The sequence below is a fragment of the Panulirus ornatus genome, chromosome 64, assembly GCF_036320965.1.
Source record: "Panulirus ornatus isolate Po-2019 chromosome 64, ASM3632096v1, whole genome shotgun sequence".
In the NCBI taxonomy this organism is placed as follows: domain Eukaryota; kingdom Metazoa; phylum Arthropoda; class Malacostraca; order Decapoda; family Palinuridae; genus Panulirus; species Panulirus ornatus.
In genome coordinates this window covers 22501415-22521662 of record NC_092287.1, presented here as the reverse complement: position 1 = coordinate 22521662, position 20248 = coordinate 22501415, and the positions used below count along the sequence as shown (strand labels likewise).

Here is a 20248-nt window from a genome sequence, read left to right as displayed (position 1 = left end):
TTGATTGTCAGTAGGTAAGCAGCTCCCAAGCAAGGAGCTATATTACCTGTACTACCTGCCTGGGTGTCAGGAGAATCAGTGATGGCTGCAGAGTGAGCCAGCACTTCAGTGGTTGTCAAACTGCACTCCCGTGACTTAGGTAGCTGTGTTTTCTTTCTGCCTCACCTATATGTGGATTGCCGGCATTCTGTCCACAAACATACAATCCCTCATCATGCATAACACACAACAACAATTAATTCACACAACTCATTCTTCTTGACTCCTACATTTTCCTGAGATAAGAGCTAAGCACTAGCCCTGATTTTGGGCAAAATGGTAGGAGCAATAGATGGAAGTAATAGGTAAGAACATTAGACGGGCATTAAGAAGAAACATTAGGTAGAAGTAGTAGGTGGGAACATATGGTAGAAACAGGCAGAAGTAATAAGTAGGAAATCAGCTGGGAGCATTAGGTAGAAGTAGTATGTTGGTACATTAGGTAAAAGCAGTTGGTGGGAACATCAGGTAGACACATTACGTAATAGTGGTTGGTAGGAACATTTGGTAGAAGCCTCTGAAAACACTGAGCAAGAGTTGCCCTCTGCCAGTGGCCTGTTAAGAGAGAGGAACTAAATGCTAAGAAGTGGCACCAGAGTTCACCAGTTATGGAGACCCTTTTGCCATGGCCAACCGATCGAGGGAGTTCCCAAAAGGAATGGGCTTCAGAGATATAGATAGCTATATAGATAGATACTTGATTGCTGTTTCCTGTATTAGCAAGGTAGTGCCAGGAACAGATGAAGAAAGGCCACATCCACTCATGTCTCATGCACCAAAATCACAACTACCTATCCACAACCACAACCCACAGACCTTTTCATGGAATACTCTGGACACTTCAAATGCTCTGGTTCAGTCCACTGGCAGCAAGTTCACCCCAGTACACCACAGTTTCAATTCACTCTATCCCATGCACTCCTTTCAACCTCATACAAGTTCAGGCCCCAATCACTCAAAATCTTTTTCACTTCATCCTCCCATCTCCAATTTGGTCTCCCCATTCTCCTTGTTCCCTTCACTTCTGACACATATATCCTCTTTGTCAATCTTTCCTCTCATTCTCTCGATACGTCCAAACCATTTCAGTACACCCTCTTGTGCTCTCTCAACTACACTGTTTTCATTACCACACATATCTCTTATCTTTTAATTACCATAAATTTCTCCTCTATCCCTGGGGATAGGGGAGAAAGAATACTTCCCACGTATTCCCTGCGTGTCATAGAAGGCGACTAAAAGGGAAGGGAGCGGGGGGCTAGAAATCCTCCCCTCTCGTTTTTTTTTTAATTTTCCAAAAGAAGGAACAGAGAAGTGGACCAGGAGAGGATATTCCCTCAAAGGCCCAGTCCTCTGTTCTTAACACTACCTCGCTGTCGTGGGAAATGGCGAATAGTACGAAAAAAAAAATTTCATTTCAAAGAGAGAGAGAGCACTAATGGGATGGTTTTGATTAGGGACTCAGTTGCCCTTGCCATCTCAGCTAACAAAAACAAACCTAAGTCTGCTGTAACAATCAAAAGCATAATTATCAACCTGACATAAAAAAAATAATTTTGTTCTAAAACTGGTAACATTATGCAATGAAAAATAAAGCAGCATATCATATGTTTACTACCTCTTTATATATAAAGCATATTTTCTTTTCATTTCAAGGTTTACCATATCTGAATTCTATTATCAGCAATCAGATTTTAAGAATTCTGAATGCACTGATGAGAATGACATTCCACTAAATGAATCTTTCTAAACTTCTCACAAGTTGCCTTATTTCATTATTTTTACTAACCAGAGTATAACTCTCGTGACCTAGGCCTCTAGAGTACAGCAGATATTAAGCAGAACTCAAATGGTAATCAAAGTGTGAAAGGAAGGACAACTGACTAATGTCTTCACAGGAGCAAATTCTTGGGTACTAGGAGTTATGGGCAAAAGGAGGGGAAAATCAATTACAGGGCCCAGACATAAATGCAGAATTGGGCCTAACTTGTCTCTTTCAGGCCCTTGTTGCTAACCCATTCAACTTTATCATGCATTAATGAAACTTGATCTGTTTCTTAAATGCAGGGTCACAAAATAACCACACATTTTGGTTCCATGCACAATAAGGGAACAGTGCATATCTCTCTTTAATGTTTGTATCTAATCAGTACAATAAAACACCTTTAAAAACTTTTTACATGAAGAACACTGTAGGTCTGAAACATATTCCACCGTTATTATATGTATTTTTACTGGATTCTTATTTTCTAGTAAGTGCTCTTTTGAAGAGGGCAACATTTTTCTGGAAGGCATCATCCATGCTAAAATGGGATTGCCTGTTTACATGCATATTTCTTTCATCATACTCTATCAAGTGCACAAAAATACTTACTGCCATTTGAAATTGTATTTTCATTTGGTGGGGTCCTAACTGCTGGTGGACTGGTGAACTGGAGAGCGCGTCTGATGTTTGGAGCGATACTTTCCACCCGCTGTGTTGCCTCCTCTTCATGAAATCCTGATAAGGATAAAGGAGACATAATCACAGATATGTGAGTGGATGTAAGCTGTACCCAAAGAGACTGCTGATACTTTTCCAAATGTTTACACTGTAAATATATGGGGCAGCTTATAATATAAATTTTTTCTTTTACTTTATTACCTTCATAACTCCATATAAAATTTCTTTCCACTGGAGGTCCTGCTCTCCAACCCAATGAACAGTAAATTTCTGCATAAGAAACAGGTTACAGCACTCAAATGGATTAAAAAGTATTCTGCATAGTTTTACCACCATAAACAATAATTAGAACTGTAGTTGTCAGAGTAGCAACAGTAATTCTACATAATAATTAAATAAGTCCATTCATACCATTTATAAAACAATACCCTAAAGCCTTTTGAACACATAGCAAGCAAGTTCTTGAAGAACCTCCTCCCAGTGGTATATGCCCCTCTAACATGTGGTATGCCTTCTGAGAAAATACAGTGCTATCTAAAACTGAACAAAGCAACCCTTTTGCACTGTAAAAGGGAGAATAGGTCTCAGAATGCAGCTCCAGTCCCAATATTCACACTTATGTCTCGCATATACAGACACAAAATTCATAAATACTGCCTATAATAAAACATAATACAGTGACATTATTTTACTTGAGTTCTGATTATAGAAAATACCCACCATAAAGAAAAACCATGGGCTCCTATCCATGTCTCATTACATGTGAATTCATACACAATCTGGAGTTGGTACTTTGTGTTTTCAGTACTCACTGTTACAAGCACTAGTCCTGCAGTAACCTACATTCCCCTGTTTGAAATGGCCTTTGCTCACAATTCATACATTATCAAACATCTCTTATGGTGATAATAAATGAGGCAATATCCACTTTCGGCTGATACATAAACTTTCTAAGGCAAACATCATGCAGTCAGCTGTAACACCCTTCCCAACCAATGATCCACTTGCTCGATGTTACACTGGCAGAACTACAACATCTGTCAAGTGACCAGGATAACACTGGTTCCTTCCTCTGATGACATTTATGATGTACTGTCTTCTGTGACATCAGCATCTGGTAAATCTGTCTCATAAGTCCTATGTCTAATTGTCACAACCTCTGCCTCCCTATACAATGCATAATTCATCTTCACCTTTCTAATATCCAATTTGTGAGTAGATATGATGAGATATTTTTTTGTCAGTAAAATATTACTTTCATATTTCCTCTCAACAATAATACGAGTAAAGTAAGTATTGTACAATAAACAAATATATATTATCACTACAGTATATGTACACATTACAAAAAATATATACATCTATATTTACCCATTGTACTCTTTACTTTAATTACAAGTGAAATACATCTGTAATATCGCAGAAAGCCCAGTAAACTAATGAAATTCACATTAACATCAGCAGTTCAATGCTCTTTTATATGTATATCCGTGATATGTTTCATGATCTTCATCTTGATGATCCAACAGCCATACTGTCTGAGAACATCATATAAAAAAAAAATAAAAGCCAAGAAAGAAGTGAAATAGGCCTCATCTCACCCTCAAAGAAACAATAAAATTGCGAATATTCCGAGGATAACTTCGCACTGTGCTGTCTGGTACAAGGGTTCACTAGAATAAATGTTAGTACTACGCTGTCTGGTATTAACAGATCTCTCCAAGCAGAACCTAGGTTCTTATATCGTTGCACAGACCCTACCTGCTACTGATGCCTTGTAATATAAATACCCTTGTTCTATCCCACTACTTCTTAAGATGTGCATATAATGTCAAAATGACAATGTGTGGTTTTTGGTAGCACTCAGTGCTTAACAGTGGTATTCACTATTTAGGAAGACCCATATTACCTTATTTAATATCATAAAATACATAATGTTCCAAATGAGACTCCATCTCTTTATTCTATTACCTAAACTCTGTCGTACCATACCAGTGCAAAACAATGAATATCCAAATGTAAAGCTTAACTCCTAATTGACACTTTAGATACCTATCTTTACTCTCCTTAAATAAAGTAAATATTATCATATTTTACAGCTAAATACTGAGTAATTAGGTTTGTTTTTCTTATGGACGAAGTCAGGTTAAGGTTTTAGGGTTCATGGGGATTTTTATTTTTCTAACCCATTTTCTTTTTCTTTAATGCCCCTTCCTTGTTCCGATCTATTTAAATATATCATCATACATACATCAAATATATCATCATACATACATCAAATATATCATCATACACACATCAAATATATCTCATACATACATTTTTAACGCATTTCTACTCATGTATAACGACGTGGCACGAATTATCATAGCCAAATCTGCACAACAGGGTCTGACATGTGTTAATATATAAGCAAAATGACAACTTTGTCTTTGTCTTTACTTTTCTCTCATCCTTTCAACAAATTCATATGCTACGGTCTGGATATATTCAGCTACAGACAATCTAATATAATTTTGATTTAGGAACAATTGCGGGTATTACCGTTTGGGACATTAGATATTCTCATGTTTTAGGTTCCGTTTAGATAAAATCATATTTAAGTGGGGTTTTTGATGTCTTCTGAACGATTCTGGTTCTCATTTCTTATCTCAAAAAGGTGGATTTCCGAGACTGTAATTTGATCGAATTGCGCGCCCCTAAAACCACATATATTGAGAAGAGTTTCTCTGACAGTGTATGATTTAGTCTTACCATGCATTTCATTCATCAGCTCCAACTCATCAGCATGCATCAGTTCGTATTCTTCATCTGGATCAGGAAACTCGTCCATTTTGAGAGTATAAAATAGAGTGTAGTATAAAAGGAATTCTCGTCCCCACACGCACCACCTTCAAACGTCAACACTGAACAGCTGACCATTTGCCGCCAAATCAGTCAACTGAAACACTAAGTTACATTCCTTAAAAAAAATATATATATATATCTATGCATTCTATGTATTCTATAGTAAAATGTATTGTAAAACTAAATCATTTCAGATATTAAAGGATGGATTTGTGGGAGATATTTAGAGGTTGAAATCCTCGGTTGATTCCCCTGAGCCAATCGCCCGCCAAAGATGGTCAACTTGCGCGGTCAAACTTGTCAGTTGGAAAATATTATTATAACATTTATTTGATATGGAAATACCTAGCAAGCTGTTCACATCCTGCATAAGAAGCTCTCAAGTGTGGTCATTAGCAGAGGACAACAGATCTGGAGAGTGCCAAAATAAGAGAGAGAAGCTACAAAAAAAAAAGGTTAGTCTCATAATGGCCCACATGTATGAGAAAAAGAAATGGATAACCTGATCACCATTTTTTTTTTAACCAAGATGATGACGAGGACAGAAATTAGCACTTCGAAGGAAGTAAGTATAGAACCACCAGAGGACGTAACGTAGAATTAAACAAATAAAAACTTTATGAGAATATGTTAAGTCGTCACCGGGAGCTCGAGCGTAAGTTTGTCCACGACTTTCTTTTCGAAATAGTTTATCAGAGCCAACTCTCTTGTTCCATGTGTCAGGCTAAGGTTACGTTGAGGTAGGCTAGAGTACGTTGAGGTAGGTTAGGGTAACGTAGGCTAGTGTACGTTGAGGTAGGCTAGGGTAACGTAGGCTGGAGTACGTAGAGGTAGGTTAGGGTAACGTAGGCTAGAGTACGTTGAGGTAGGTTAGGGTAACGTAGGATAGAGTACGTAGAGGTAGGTTAGGGTAACGTAGGCTAGTGTACGTTGAGGTAGGTTAGGGTAACGCAGACTAAGAGTAAATCGAGATAAGTTAGGGTAACGTAGGCTAGAGTACGTTGAGGTAGGTTAGGGTAACGTAGGATAGAGTACGTTGAGGTAGGTTAGGGTAACGTAGACTAAGAGTAAATCGAGATAAGTTAGGGTAACGTAGGCTAGAGTACGTTGAGGTAGGTTAGGGTAACGTAGACTAAGAGTAAATCGAGATAAGTTAGGGTAACGTAGGCTAGAGTACGTTGAGGTAGGCTAGATTACGTTGAGGTAGGTTAGGGTAACGTAGACTAGATTACGTTGAGGTAGGTTAGGATAACGTAGACTAGATTACGTTGAGGTAGGTTAGGGTAACGTAGACTAGATTACGTTGAGGTAGGTTAGGGTAACGTAGACTAGATTACGTTGAGGTAGGTTAGGGTAACGTAACCCGAGCCTGTCTTAACGTATCCTGTCTCCATGATACCTCATTGTAATTCTACCTTACCTAAACATAACAGCTGGCCTAACATGACTGAAGTTATGGGTTGCGAAAGGGCAGACCTGTCCCGTATCCCAGATGCACTTTGAAATTAGAATTAATAATTTCGTTTACCACAAGTGGTTTGTATAATTTTCAATACTTACAAGAACGTGTATTACACAATGAATGTCGGTAAATCTAGTAGTAACGTAAAAATAAAGTAAATATACATCAGCAAATCAATATTACCATCAATGCCGACAGCAAAATATCAATATACTGCTTCATATACTACCACATATCACTCTATACCACCAACATATCGCCAAGTGTACCAACATACTATACTGTCCAGTACACCAACATACGCCTAGTTAACGTCACCTAATGTATCTTTTCTAGTATTTGAAAAGTACTCATATCTGTTATTGCTATAACCAGGTCAGAGGCATTTGCGTTATGTGGTATTATTTCATCTACTATTCTAAAAGTTATGGACATGTTTGTGTCAATGATCGAGCCTTGTCACGATTTCAAGTGACGAAATAGTGTTCATTAGAGGGAAACGTGCCTCGTTAGATACACTGTAAGTAAATCAAGCAATCCAATGATCAAATTTCGTTTACTTTACTAACAATGTTCGTCGCTGCGTAGGCAACCCTCATCGCCGAACTTGGACTGTACTGGGAGAAGAATATTATATACAGTGCGCTACATCCTGGGGAAAGAAACGTGTCTCTTTCACCATGATTCGAGGTAGACAGTGGGGCTCCCCCACCCCCTCCTCCCCTCAGCCGTACGGTACGTGTATAGCTTGCTCTTGCCTCTGTCATGTCCATTATATTACCAAACGTAATTTGCACCTGCATATCCCCTGAAAACGTATAGATCCCCCTTATGCAGAGGTATTATTGCTAAATGTATGCTGCCAGTTTTATATTCGTTGTACTGAGTTTTCAAACGTTATGCTTTTATTTTTTTTTTAATAACTATATGACGACGCTTGGCAGCTGACTGTTGGTTTCCACCCGGCCCGGCAGCAGAGGTTTCCAGAAACTGATAACTAATTGTTTTCTTCTTATATTCGCTTAACTCCTTAATGATAAGACGAGATAGTTAATATGTAACATGGTTTTTGTTTCTGTATTTACAGGAAGGAAGATAATGGATGCAGACTTACCGGGGTAAAATACAGTAATGAATACCTGTTGGTTCGTCTGGGACATCCCAATAAACCATTTAACTAAAGTTATCAAGACATGCAATTCTTCAGCTGCAATAACCTTGAAGCAGCCAGTCGGTCAGCATCAACCTCCCTCCAGCAGTATGGAACATAGCTAAACAGGAGCACTACGTGTACTCATACGCAACCAACGGGAACAAACCATTACTTCAGAAGACATTGCCAAAAACAACACGTATCAACTCAACAGAGCTGCAACATTGTGTTGGCACGGATCAGCAACACTCACTGGCCACACATTAAGATCTAACTATTCTTACAGGTAAGTTTAGAGTAATTAAGAGTATTAACACTCCTACAGGTAAATTAAGAGCAGGTGCTGGTGTAAAACTCCAGTAGTAGTGATGCCAAGCAATAGTGGTAAAAGGGCGAGAGTTATGTAGTATGTAAATGATTCCCACAGTGTTTAATAATTCATTGGTCACAGTTACGGCAATGGCGAATTAATATGAACTACCGCGTTAATGTCCAATATGTCAAGGGTTTTCGAAGTTTGGGGACTTTTCCACGATTTCTGTAGCCTGGGAAACCAGTAGACTTACACCTCGCGTCTCTAGCCTTGCTTCTCCTGTGGACAAAGGGACATATGGCGTCATCTGTAACCGGTCAGAAAATTTACGGGATTTGTCACGCACGCACTCACAAGTGTGTCTGATTTAAAATAAACTGCATGTACGTGAAACTGTTTGACATGTTTTATCATACGTTCATGAGGAAAAATTTGAAATGGACTTTTGTATTAGCGAATGCTACCCTGCAGCCAATAAAGTAATTGCATGTAATGGACACAGATATTCAGGTGGCCTCCTTCCCCGCTATTCATTTGATCCAAACTGCATTTATTGCTATTCGACCATACATTCATTGGTTGTCATGTCTTATTAGCGAGAGCCAGTATAGTTGAGTAATGGCAAGTTAATGCCAAGTCTTGGAATCATTTTCAACCTCTGACACCGGTTTCAACGGACCCCGGTATTAGGACATATAGTCGTATTAATTACCAACCAGTTTACCGGGGCTCACATCTGTATGGTTTGAGAATGAACCCCCTCATTTAGGTCCGTAGGATTTTCGTGTGTTGCTTAGGTATTTGAAATTGACGGCCATAATAACCCTTGGCATTCGGTCATTGAAGCTTCAGTCCCAGATATCTAACCAGCTATAGTGCCTTAAAACCATTTACCGTAGTAGACCGTAAGGGATCGACTTCACACGGATCTCTTGCAACGCTAGCAAGGAACTCCCTGCTCACGGAGCCACAATCTTGTAGAAATCGTAGACCGCTCCCGGTTCGAGAGCCACTGTAATGAAATGTAATAGACTTAGCTTCAAATTTCGTATTTTGTATATATATATATATATATATATATATATATATATATATATATATATATATATATATATATATATTTTTTTTTTTTCATACCATTTGCCATCTCCCGCGTTAGCGAGGTAGCGTTAAGAACAGAGAACTGGGCCTTAGAGGGAATATCCTCACCTGACCCCCTTCTCTGTTCCTTCTTTTGGAAAATTAAAAAAAAAAAACAAGAAAGGGGAGGATTTCCAGCCCACCCGCTCCCTTCCCTTTTAGTCGCCTTCTACGACACGCAGGGAATACGTGGGAAGTATTCTTTCTCCCCTATCCCCAGGGATAATATATATATATATATATATATATATATATATATATATATATATATATATATATATATATATATATATATATATATTATACTTTGTCGCTGTCTCCCGCGTCAGCGAGGTAGCGCAAAGAAACAGACGAAAGAATGGCCAAACCCAACCACATACATATGTATATACATACACGTCCACACACGAACATATACATACATATACATTTCAACGCATTCATATATATACACATACACAGGCACATACGTATATACACATGTACATAATTCATGCATACATATGTATATACATACACGTCCACACACGAACATATACATACCTATACATTTCAACGCATTCATATATATACACATACACAGGCACATACGTATATACACATGTACATAATTCATGCATACGTATGTATATACATACACGTCCACACACGAACATATACATACTTATACATTTCAACGCATTCATATATATACACATACACAGGCACATACGTATATACACATGTACATAATTCATGCATACATATGTATATACATACACGTCCACACACGAACATATACATACCTATACATTTCAACGCATTCATATATATATATATATATATATATATATATATATATATATATATATACATACACAGGCACATACGTATATACACATGTACACACAGCAAAAAAAATATCGCGCGTTTTTTGTACGAAACAAAATGACGCACCAGACGTGGAATAATGGAACAGTCAACATTTTCCTGTGAGATGGTGGTAGCCCTGATGTCCCTGCCTCTGGGTGTCCTCACCTATCTAATGGCAACGATATATCCTTCCGTATGTAGTACAGTAGATGGGAGACGTAAATTGAGCATGTAAATGTAATATTCTGCACAGTAAGGCATATTGCAGTAATCATTATCTCTTGCAAAGTGTCAAATTCGTGGTGTAAAATAATATACTATATGGTAACTACGACACCCTGCTTCATACCGGAGGTGATTTATCTGTCTGCTGGTTTAGATTAATCAGCAACCTCACATAATATGTAGTATCACCTGTGTGACTGATAACAGTATGTCACAAACCTGGCACCACATCATAGTATTTAGTAAACCAACATGAAAAGTAATGACTCTTTTCATGGATCTGCATTAGTTAACTTCCCTTTAACAGTGAAAATCAGATTTCTATATAACATGACCATAGACATGTTGTTGGAGGTTAAGAAAGTAATCTTTGACTGTAAATTTTATTATTTCAATACTTGGTATAACCTCCTCACGTTGCCAACACTTCATTGAGCCTTCGAGGCATAAATGCCACTAACGTCTGCGTTAAGTTCCTACCAGAAGGGCTTCGTAGATGTTCCCATGCTTGTAAACCATCATTTACGACTGTAGCACGACATCGATGTTGTCGGTCAGGCAGGCCTTGCTGCATGGCCGCCCATACGTGCTCTATCGGGTTGAGATCAGGCGATTTTGCAGGATATGGCACACTGTTATACGTGGATAGCGAGCATGCCACGCCTTTACAACCCTGGATGTGTGAACTGGGCTGTTATCTTGGACGAGGTAAAATGGCTCCGGCTCTGGAAACAGCATAGCCCCCACTGAAGGTAGCAGGACCTCCTCCAGTATCTCAACGTATCTAGGTCCGGTCAACTGGCCAGGCCAGACATCCACCAACTCACCGACACCAGCACCATGGATGGATCCAACCAAATAGTCCTGCACTGACGCGCGCGCCCACTCCTCCTGCTACCCACCACATGTTGTGTCTCGTATCTGGTTATATAAAATGTATAAAATTACATAAGACAGTGTGTCTTAATCATATTAGTGCAACTGTTGGTGCAATATAGATTAAGATGATAACTAAGTAAATTAAAAAATATTAACTAACTTAATATATAATAATTATTCATTATGATATCACATCGTAAATGGAGATTATTGCTACAGTATTTACATATGCCGTATAAAGTGATCATGATCACTGTTATTCACTTAAAAAATAATGAGTGTGCATAACTCAAATGTAATACTGCAGCACAACAGGACGTTTCAAGCAGCAAACCACTGTGGTGGCCGTGGCATCCTGGTTTCAAAGCACTTCCGGAACGTTGTTCATGTTGGCCTCACCATAAATTGTCATTATAGAATGGAAAATATGTTATATAGCATAACCTCTGTGTGTGTGTGTGTGTGTGTGTGTGTGTGTGTGTGTGAGAGAGAGAGACAGACAGAGAAAGAGCTAACCTGGTGTTAGGATGCCGCCAAACATGTTTGTTTGCAGGGGGACCATCGCTGCAGAAGGTTTTTTCATCACAAAAGATGACGTTCTCCCAAAACTGATGTGGCTTGTCCGCATACTCCACCCTGCTCTCCATGTTTGCCTCACTTAACACAGGTTTTGTTGCTGGTATGCGACCACGTAGCCCCTCAGAGTGATGTCTGTTTCGGACAGTTTGAGGCGTGCACTGCAGACCAAGAATATCCCGAATGTTGCTAGCGTCGGGCGTGAAGGGGGCGTGAGCAGCAATGACAGCTGCTATGGCCTAGGGAAAGGATGACATATTGCAAATATAACATGTGATGTGGTTGTTTACATAACATCAAGTGGTCCAGTATACCTATATATGCAACATCATTACCTGATCATCTTCCGGGGTTGTGCAACGTGGGCGCCCACGCCGATGTCTGTTGTCTGTGTTGCCCAACTCTGCCTGTCGGCGAATCCATCGTGCTACGGTTGTCCGGTGAATACCAAGACGTCTCCCAATTTCAGAGTCGCTGTAGCCCTCATTATGAAGCTGTAGAATAGCTTCACGTGTCGCTTGTGAGGTCTCCATGGTAAAATTAGATATACCACAAAAACAACCTTTCGACATTGGCTCGCAGTGAACTATACCCGCGCTGTTTCATTGTTTCAAAAATATATCGCATGGCTCATTACATTTCCTGCATGGACACGAAATGGCGGTGTAAGGTAACCTTTATGGACTGCCACGAACCCAGATGTGCTATAGAATAATACAGTATCAATAGTAAAACATATTCTTCCCAAATTACACCTATACAATATGAAGCGATTGTGTTTACCTGGCATCACATTGAGGTATGCTGCAGCTACCACATGCCCCCGGGGGTTGCCGCATATAGCTGTGTGTGTCTCACAGCTATATTACACTCACCAATTCAAAAGTAGGGGTTCGTACTGCCTTGTATGATGTAATTTTATTGTTAATGATATAATGCCGCTCTTGTGGCACGTAACTTACATGGGTCTAGCATAAGACTCTGGAAACCTGTGGCTTCCAGGCACGTATACCAACCCTACCGGCATGGTACAACAGGTAGGTCAGTGATCATTACAGACGTCTTCAGACCCCCTCTGCGCGATAGTTTTTTTGTTGTGTGTACATAATTCATGCATACATATGTATATACATACACGTCCACACACGAAAATATACATACCTATACATTTCAACGCATTCATATATATACACACACAGGCACATACGTATATACACATGTACATAATTCATGCTGCCTTTATTCATCCCGTCAACACCCCGCCACACATGAAAAGACAACCCCCTCCCCCCGCATACGCGCAAGGTAGCGCTAGGAAAAGACAACAAAGGCCACATTCGTTTACACTCAGTCTCTAGCTGTCTTGTATAATGCACCGAAATCACAGCTCCCTTTCCACATTCAGGACCCACAAAACTTTCCATGGTTTACCACAGACGCTTCACATACCCTGGTTCAATCCATTGACCACGTCGATCCCGGTATACTATATATATATATATATATATATATATATATATATATATATATATATATATACAAAATATATTATTTTGTGGAGTACATTCATATTTCTTGACCCATTTTTAATGAATGTATTGTTTTATGTAACTGATAATTGCAGAGACATATACATAGGTCATAAATGACAGAACATCCACTAGCAAGAGTGTTTGTACTTCATCCTCTTATAATAATGCACAGTGTCAGGCAACTGGGAGACTAATGCTCAGTAATTGTATTGCATATTGTAACACTAACCCTTGGGGAAAAGATTCCTTAATTATTTACTTTAGAAGAAAATAGTATTGTAGTGGAGGAATTTCATATTTTTTGGGGGTGGGAAATATATATATATATATATATATATATATATATATATATATATATATATATATATATATATATATATATATATATATATATATAATCCCTGGGGATAGGAGAGAAAGAATACTTCCCACGTATTCCCTGCGTGTTGTAGAAGGCGACTAAAAGAGGAGGGAGCGGGTGGCTGGAAATCCTCCCCTCTCGTTTTTTTTTTTTTCATTAATTTTCAAAAGAAGGAACAGAGATGGGGGCCAGGTGAGGATATTCCCTCAAAGGCCCAGTCCTCTGTTCCTAACGCTACCTTGCTAAGAAAGAAAAGAATATATATATATATATATATATATATATATATATATATATATATATATATATATATATATACATATATATATATATGGAAAGGAAGCTGTGGTTTCGGTGCATTACACATGACAGCTAGAGACAGTGTGAACGAATGTGGCCTATGTCTTTTCCGAGCGCTACCTCGCGCGCACGCGGGGAAGGGGGGTGCCATTTCATGTTTGGCAAGGTGGCGGCGAGAATGAATGAAGGCAGCATGCATGAATATGTACATATGTATATACGTATATGACTGTGTATGTATACGTTGAAATTTATATGTATGTGTATGTGCGTGTGTGGGCGTTTATGTATATACATGTGTATGTGGATGGGTTGGGCCATTCTTTCGTCTGTCTTTGCTAACACGGGAGACAGCGACAAAGTATTTTATATATATATATATATATATATATATATATATATATATATATATATTTTTTTTTTTTTTTTTTTTTTTTCGCTGTCTCCCGCGTTTGCGAGGTAGCGCGAGGAAACAGACGAAAGAAATGGCCCAACCCCCATACACACGTACATACACACGTCCACACACGCAAATATACATACCTACACAGCTTTCCATGGTTTACCCCAGACGCTTCACATGCCTTGATTCAATCCACTGACAGCACGTCAACCCCTGTATACCACATCGCTCCAATTCACTCTATTCCTTGCCCTCCTTTCACCCTCCTGCATGTTCAGGCCCCGATCACACAAAATCTTTTTCACTCCATCTTTCCACCTCCAATTTGGTCTCCCTCTTCTCCTCGTTCCCTCCACCTCCGACACATATATCCTCTTGGTCAATCTTTCCTCACTCATTCTCTCCATGTGCCCAAACCATTTCAAAACACCCTCTTCTGCTCTCTCAACCACGCTCTTTTTATTTCCACACATCTCTCTTACCCTTACGTTACTTACTCGATCAAACCACCTCACACCACACATTGTCCTCAAACATCTCATTTCCAGCACATCCATCCTCCTGCGCACAACTCTTATATATATATATATATATATATATATATATATATATATATATATATATATATATATATATATTTATATATATATATATATATATATATATATATATATATATATATATATATATATATATATATGGATTGAATCAAGGCATGTGTATGGGGGTGGGTTGGGCCATTTCTTTCGTCTGTTTCCTTGCGCTACCTCGCAAACGCGGGAGACAGCGACAAAGCAAAAAAAAAAAAAGAAATATATATATATGCTATTATTTTTTTCAGTTTTATATCTTTGAGATTTTTACGTTTATCAGAAATGACGGGGTAACCTACTTTTCCAGTTGTATGAATTGCTGCAGGTCCCAATATGATTAAATAAAGATTATACTTTTATTGTATAAAGAGATTTTGTTCAATGTACTGATGTCGCTTTCAGGAGGTGAATGTACTGAGTACTTATAACTTAACAGAGCTTGAGTGTATAAATGGACATTGGTCAGATGCATCTCACAAGTTTCCTAAACAGAAATGAGTTTTGTTATGAAAGTAACTGGCATATATATGGGGGAAGTGTAGTTTTTGATGGATGAAAGTCTGGTGGAGTAGTACTTCAGATTTGTTTAAGAAGATGGTTGCTTCGCAGTTTATTTCACTGTGTGTCTGTTTGGTAAATTTTGTGTTTGTTGGTGAGATGAGATTGGGATTTGTGAGTTTAAGTTTTTGAAATGTATCATGTCTAACTTGGGAGTTGGTAGTTGGTTATGAAGTAGTTTGGGTGAAAGTGTCCTATCACTTATAGTGAACTGAGTGCTGAGCATATTGAAGTGATTTTGTATTGTAGGTACCTGCTGATGGATGATTTACAGCTTTGTTATATTTTGTTTCAACGGAGTGAACCACCAGACACCTGGTGCATATATGATAATGAATTTTTTTTTCTATTGCAAATTTATTGTTTGTAACTTTAGCATGTTTGTGGCCTTTATTTTAATGTTTACAATAAGTGAATGTGTTTTGTGTGTGATACCTAATTTGAATGAAGTCCTGGTAATTGGAAGTGGTCAACCATTCAAAGATATAGGTGGATGCAGGTCATGGGTTAAGAGGGAGACCATAGATTTTTGTGTAGATACACTGTTTTGAGTGAGCCAGTTTTCTAAATGCTTATTTTAAGGTTGCATGTTAATTGTTTCTTGAGTAGTCATATTGTTCTGATGTTATAAAGTTATCTGTATAGGAGAGGACTGTAGTCTGCAAGAAGTGATGGGTAGACATGTGTGGTTGTGGGCCTGTCCCCTAGGAGATGCCCAAAATTTTGAGCTTCATAATCAATAGAGGTCTTGCAAGTATTTTGGAAAAAGTATGCTTGAGGAATGCATGTGTATAGGGAAGAGGGTATGCACTGAATCAATATTACATTTTGTTGAGATCAGAATTAGGACATATGCTATCAGTATTATATCAGGATAGTTTGGGCTGTGGTATATAATTTAACACAAACACCAGTGGCATTGATATTATAACAGGTCTTCAAAATCTGTTTGTATATCAATATAATTATATCCCATAGATTGCACAGTAGCATTTGGATTGATTATGGTTATAAACAAGTTAGCCAAAAGCACATTAGAAATGTACAATATAATGTATGTACATTTCATATGAAAGATATTATTGCATTAAGAAAAATATGATATTCATGAAGGGAAATTAAAGTTTTTTACTGCACTCATTATAGGCAATGACATTTAGTGTATCAATCACTTTTGCTTTGTCCTGAAGAATATAAGCTGTGGATTTTACAGGTGTACCAGACAGCAACTGAAGGCTACAGAGGAGAGGCTGCTAAACTTGACAAATTTAGAATGCTGTGGTTGACGAATCAGAGTGCTTCCTTAGTGGTATTCCTAGCTGGCAGTCCTTGTCTTCATTAAGATCAACTGAAAGAAAAGGGCTTCAGCCCACAATTGAATGAGAGTCATCTATTCAGGTGAGGCCTTAAGGTCAAAATCAGTGAGTTGAGTTTAAGAAAATTGAGTTGCAATTCCACTGAGAAGTCTGGGTGCCACTAAGCAGACAAAATTATCAAAGAAATGGCCCAGCTAGGTCTGCACAGTGACCCAGAGCAGGTAATGAGCAGTCCTGCTTGCCTGGTAAGTAACATGGAGAAGGGTCAACCCTCATGGCAGACAACCGTGATCACCGTAGTGTCAAGAGAGGCACTATTCATGAGTTTTGTCTGTGGGGTGGGCATTATTGCTAACACTCTTGCCATATGTATTGTGCTTTCATCTTGGAGTCAGGCTGCGCCTGTCTGCAAGATGTGTCTTTAACCGAGCTCTTGCTGACAACCTTTTCCTCTTCACCATTGCTTTTGATATACCAATGCATATGGAAGACTCTTGGTTATCCAGTATTCTTTTATGCAAGTTCCGTTCAGTTCTTGCTATTGTAGGTCCCCTGGTGAGCTCAGCATTGCTGACGGCTCTGACTGCCTACTGTTTCATTGATTTCTGCATACCAGGCATCCCTCTCAAGGACCGCTCAGCTCTGCTTGAGACCATATCCATTGTGGCTTGGTCAGTCTCCTTCATCTTTGGCATCCCAACATTTCTACAATCAGAGGTCTTAAAGGAGGTGACCAGGGAACATTTCCACTGTGTATCACTCCCACTCTCTGAAGATATAACACCAAGCCAAATTCTTCGCTGTTTTTTCATTTTCCTGGTGTTTCTGGTTCCTCTGATAACCAACTGGGTCTTTATTATCAATATGTTTTACCATAAAAGCAAGAAACTCATCCCAGACCAATTTATGTCAGTTGCTGTTAAGCCAGATATGAAGTTATGCTGGAAACTGCCAGTAACCCTCTCATTGGTCTTTACAATCTGTCAGATACCTTACTGGATCCCTTTCCTGATTCGTGAGATGCTGCATGATGCTGACTTCAGCGATGCTGCTCTGATGATCTTCCCAGCCACCATGTGCCTGCCTGCCGTCAATGCTGCTGTCAATCCCATCTTGTGCATCTGCTTTATGAAGGATTTACAGAAACCTAAGGTAAAGGACGAGGATACTCAGGAGATGATATCTCTTGCATCCTCAAACCACTGTCACTGTGCCTCATCCCTCAGCCTTAAATAGGAACAGCTATGATGCCTATGATAACACTTTCGACTTTGATGCCCATAATGACTTTTTTGACTTTTACAGCTGCATCAATTTCTACCATCATCCCATGAATGATGCTACCGTGGTTCCTTTTTATACCATTCCCATATGAAGCAGAGAACTTTAAGACCATGGATGTCATTATTAGTTGAAGAACACCTATGAGGTGGTTTTTTTTTACCAACATTTTGTAAGGACCCAACTTTTGTATCATTGATACATTGATAATACTGACGATTACAGCCTCTGCCATTTTTTTTCTTTTTTAACACTAGGACTTGTAAAGTGATTTCTACAATTGTTTGTTACTAACATGAAGAGAAGCTGGGATTTTGAGGATTACCGTTATTAAAAACAACTTTGAAATGTCTACAAGACCCATATTGTGTCTTTGACTGTCACTTTCAGGGGTAATGCATCGAATGGATGACATGGAGGTTCTGAAATATATAGAAAACCTTCATGTCAAACCAGATGATTGTCAATACAGTTCCTGTGAAGATGCATGTTCCAAACTGATGAGACAGCTGAACATCACTGTTTCTTCAGCTGATGAATTTGTTGTATTTCCTTTACATTGCATGCTAATAGTAGTTATATGTTAACAATGAAGTGTCTGTATTGTGCTTCTTGTGGAAACATTATAAGCTTTAAGTCTTAATAGGATAGAATAATAATTCAGTTTGCATGACTTAGTAATATAAGGAAATATACTGGTTTACCCTATTGCACTGTAGGAAGAGAAAAGAGGGAAGGGGGTTCTGGTGATCCTTTACAATAACCAGAACTACTATGTTCTAACTTTGCAGTATTGCAAAGCTGAAATATACTTGTTTGTCCTATAGCATAATGAATATTGGATTACTTTTGACCAGTATTCTATTGGATTGAGAATCTCGCATGTAGTTTCTGACAGGTCATGAGAATAGGTCACCTGAACTTGAACTGTGTTTATTTCTACATGATTTTAGATGATGAGATAGCAGAATATATTTCAGTCATACTTTTGTAACTTTGAAATTTCTTCAAATATGATGATCAGTATTATCAACTATTAGTGGCTTATATATTTAATTTGGGTGATTGTAGTGAGTGTGCAGGTGTTTCTGAGGACAGAATCACTTCCTTAGTTTATGCTAACAATTTGCTTCTCAGTGTTATGTGTATTGAAGAATACAGTACAGTATGTGAAAGATTTTTAATATTACCTCTTCTGAGAACAGGTCACCTAAACTAGAACAATGTTATGCCCAATATGATGATTGTAGCAGAGATACCATAATATATTTTAGTCATACTTTCATAACTTATACTTGCTTTAGATATGATGATGACGAGTATCATCAGCTGTGGTACATAGTGGCTGAAGTGTTCAATTTTGGATATGAGTACAGGGTCATCTGCTAGAGTTATGCTACTCAGTGTTACATGCATTGAAAAAACACAGTATAGTATGTGAACATTTTGTGATACAATTTCTATTTTCTTGTGTGTTGTGATCAGATTTGAACAAGAAGTCATCCACTCCATCGTAAATTAAATTTTACACAAGTTGTCATCTCCCATGTCAAAAGTAAACATGACTGACCTACAACCACAAAACACAAAGTGCTCAGAACAATCTGCCAAGCATTTGTGAAACCTGCAGCACCTGGACAATGAAGCAAACACAAAAATACTTCCAATAGATTCTCACCTCAATATGCTCAGTTCTCTGTAGCAGTCTCAGATGCTTCCCATCCAGACCACTCCCATACCTAACCACCAACCCTCGAGTAGAAACAAAAAGTTCAACCGCCACCCACACACCAGTAACCTCTACTCATAGATCCCTCACACCCCCAACTGACATAACTGTCAAAACGCCACATACTCTGAAATAACCCAACGTACTCTAAACAACCACACTCACTCCTTGGGTTATGTGATGATAATGAACATATATATCCTTCAAAATACTTACTCCATCTCCTCTTTATTTCTTCCTTGCCTG

General features: G+C 38.5%; 1 protein-coding gene and 2 long non-coding RNA genes across 6 annotated transcripts in view; 1 reads left to right on the top strand and 2 right to left on the bottom strand.

The window, feature by feature from the left end:
* Positions 1–5395, bottom strand: part of cutlet (chromosome transmission fidelity protein 18 homolog) — a 51535-nt gene extending 46140 nt beyond the window's left edge. For all 4 annotated transcript variants that reach the window (XM_071656925.1, XM_071656927.1, XM_071656926.1 and 1 more), the window contains exons 1-2: positions 5237–5395; positions 2414–2539 (exon numbers count right to left, since the gene is read on the bottom strand). In XM_071656925.1, coding sequence (XP_071513026.1) covers positions 2414–2539; positions 5237–5315 — 205 coding nt within the window. In that variant the 5' untranslated portion in view covers positions 5316–5395. The remainder of the gene's footprint in view (positions 1–2413; positions 2540–5236) is intronic.
* A 2605-nt stretch (positions 5396–8000) lies between these two features.
* Positions 8001–19448, top strand: LOC139746127 (uncharacterized). The gene is made up of 3 exons (XR_011712068.1): positions 8001–8230; positions 16890–17074; positions 17980–19448. It is a non-coding gene; the product is annotated as an uncharacterized lncRNA (long non-coding RNA).
* Positions 10844–12622, bottom strand: LOC139746302 (uncharacterized). The gene is made up of 2 exons (XR_011712132.1): positions 11870–12622; positions 10844–11395 (listed from the first exon to the last, which is right to left on the bottom strand). It is a non-coding gene; the product is annotated as an uncharacterized lncRNA (long non-coding RNA).
* Positions 19449–20248: the final 800 nt, after the last annotated feature.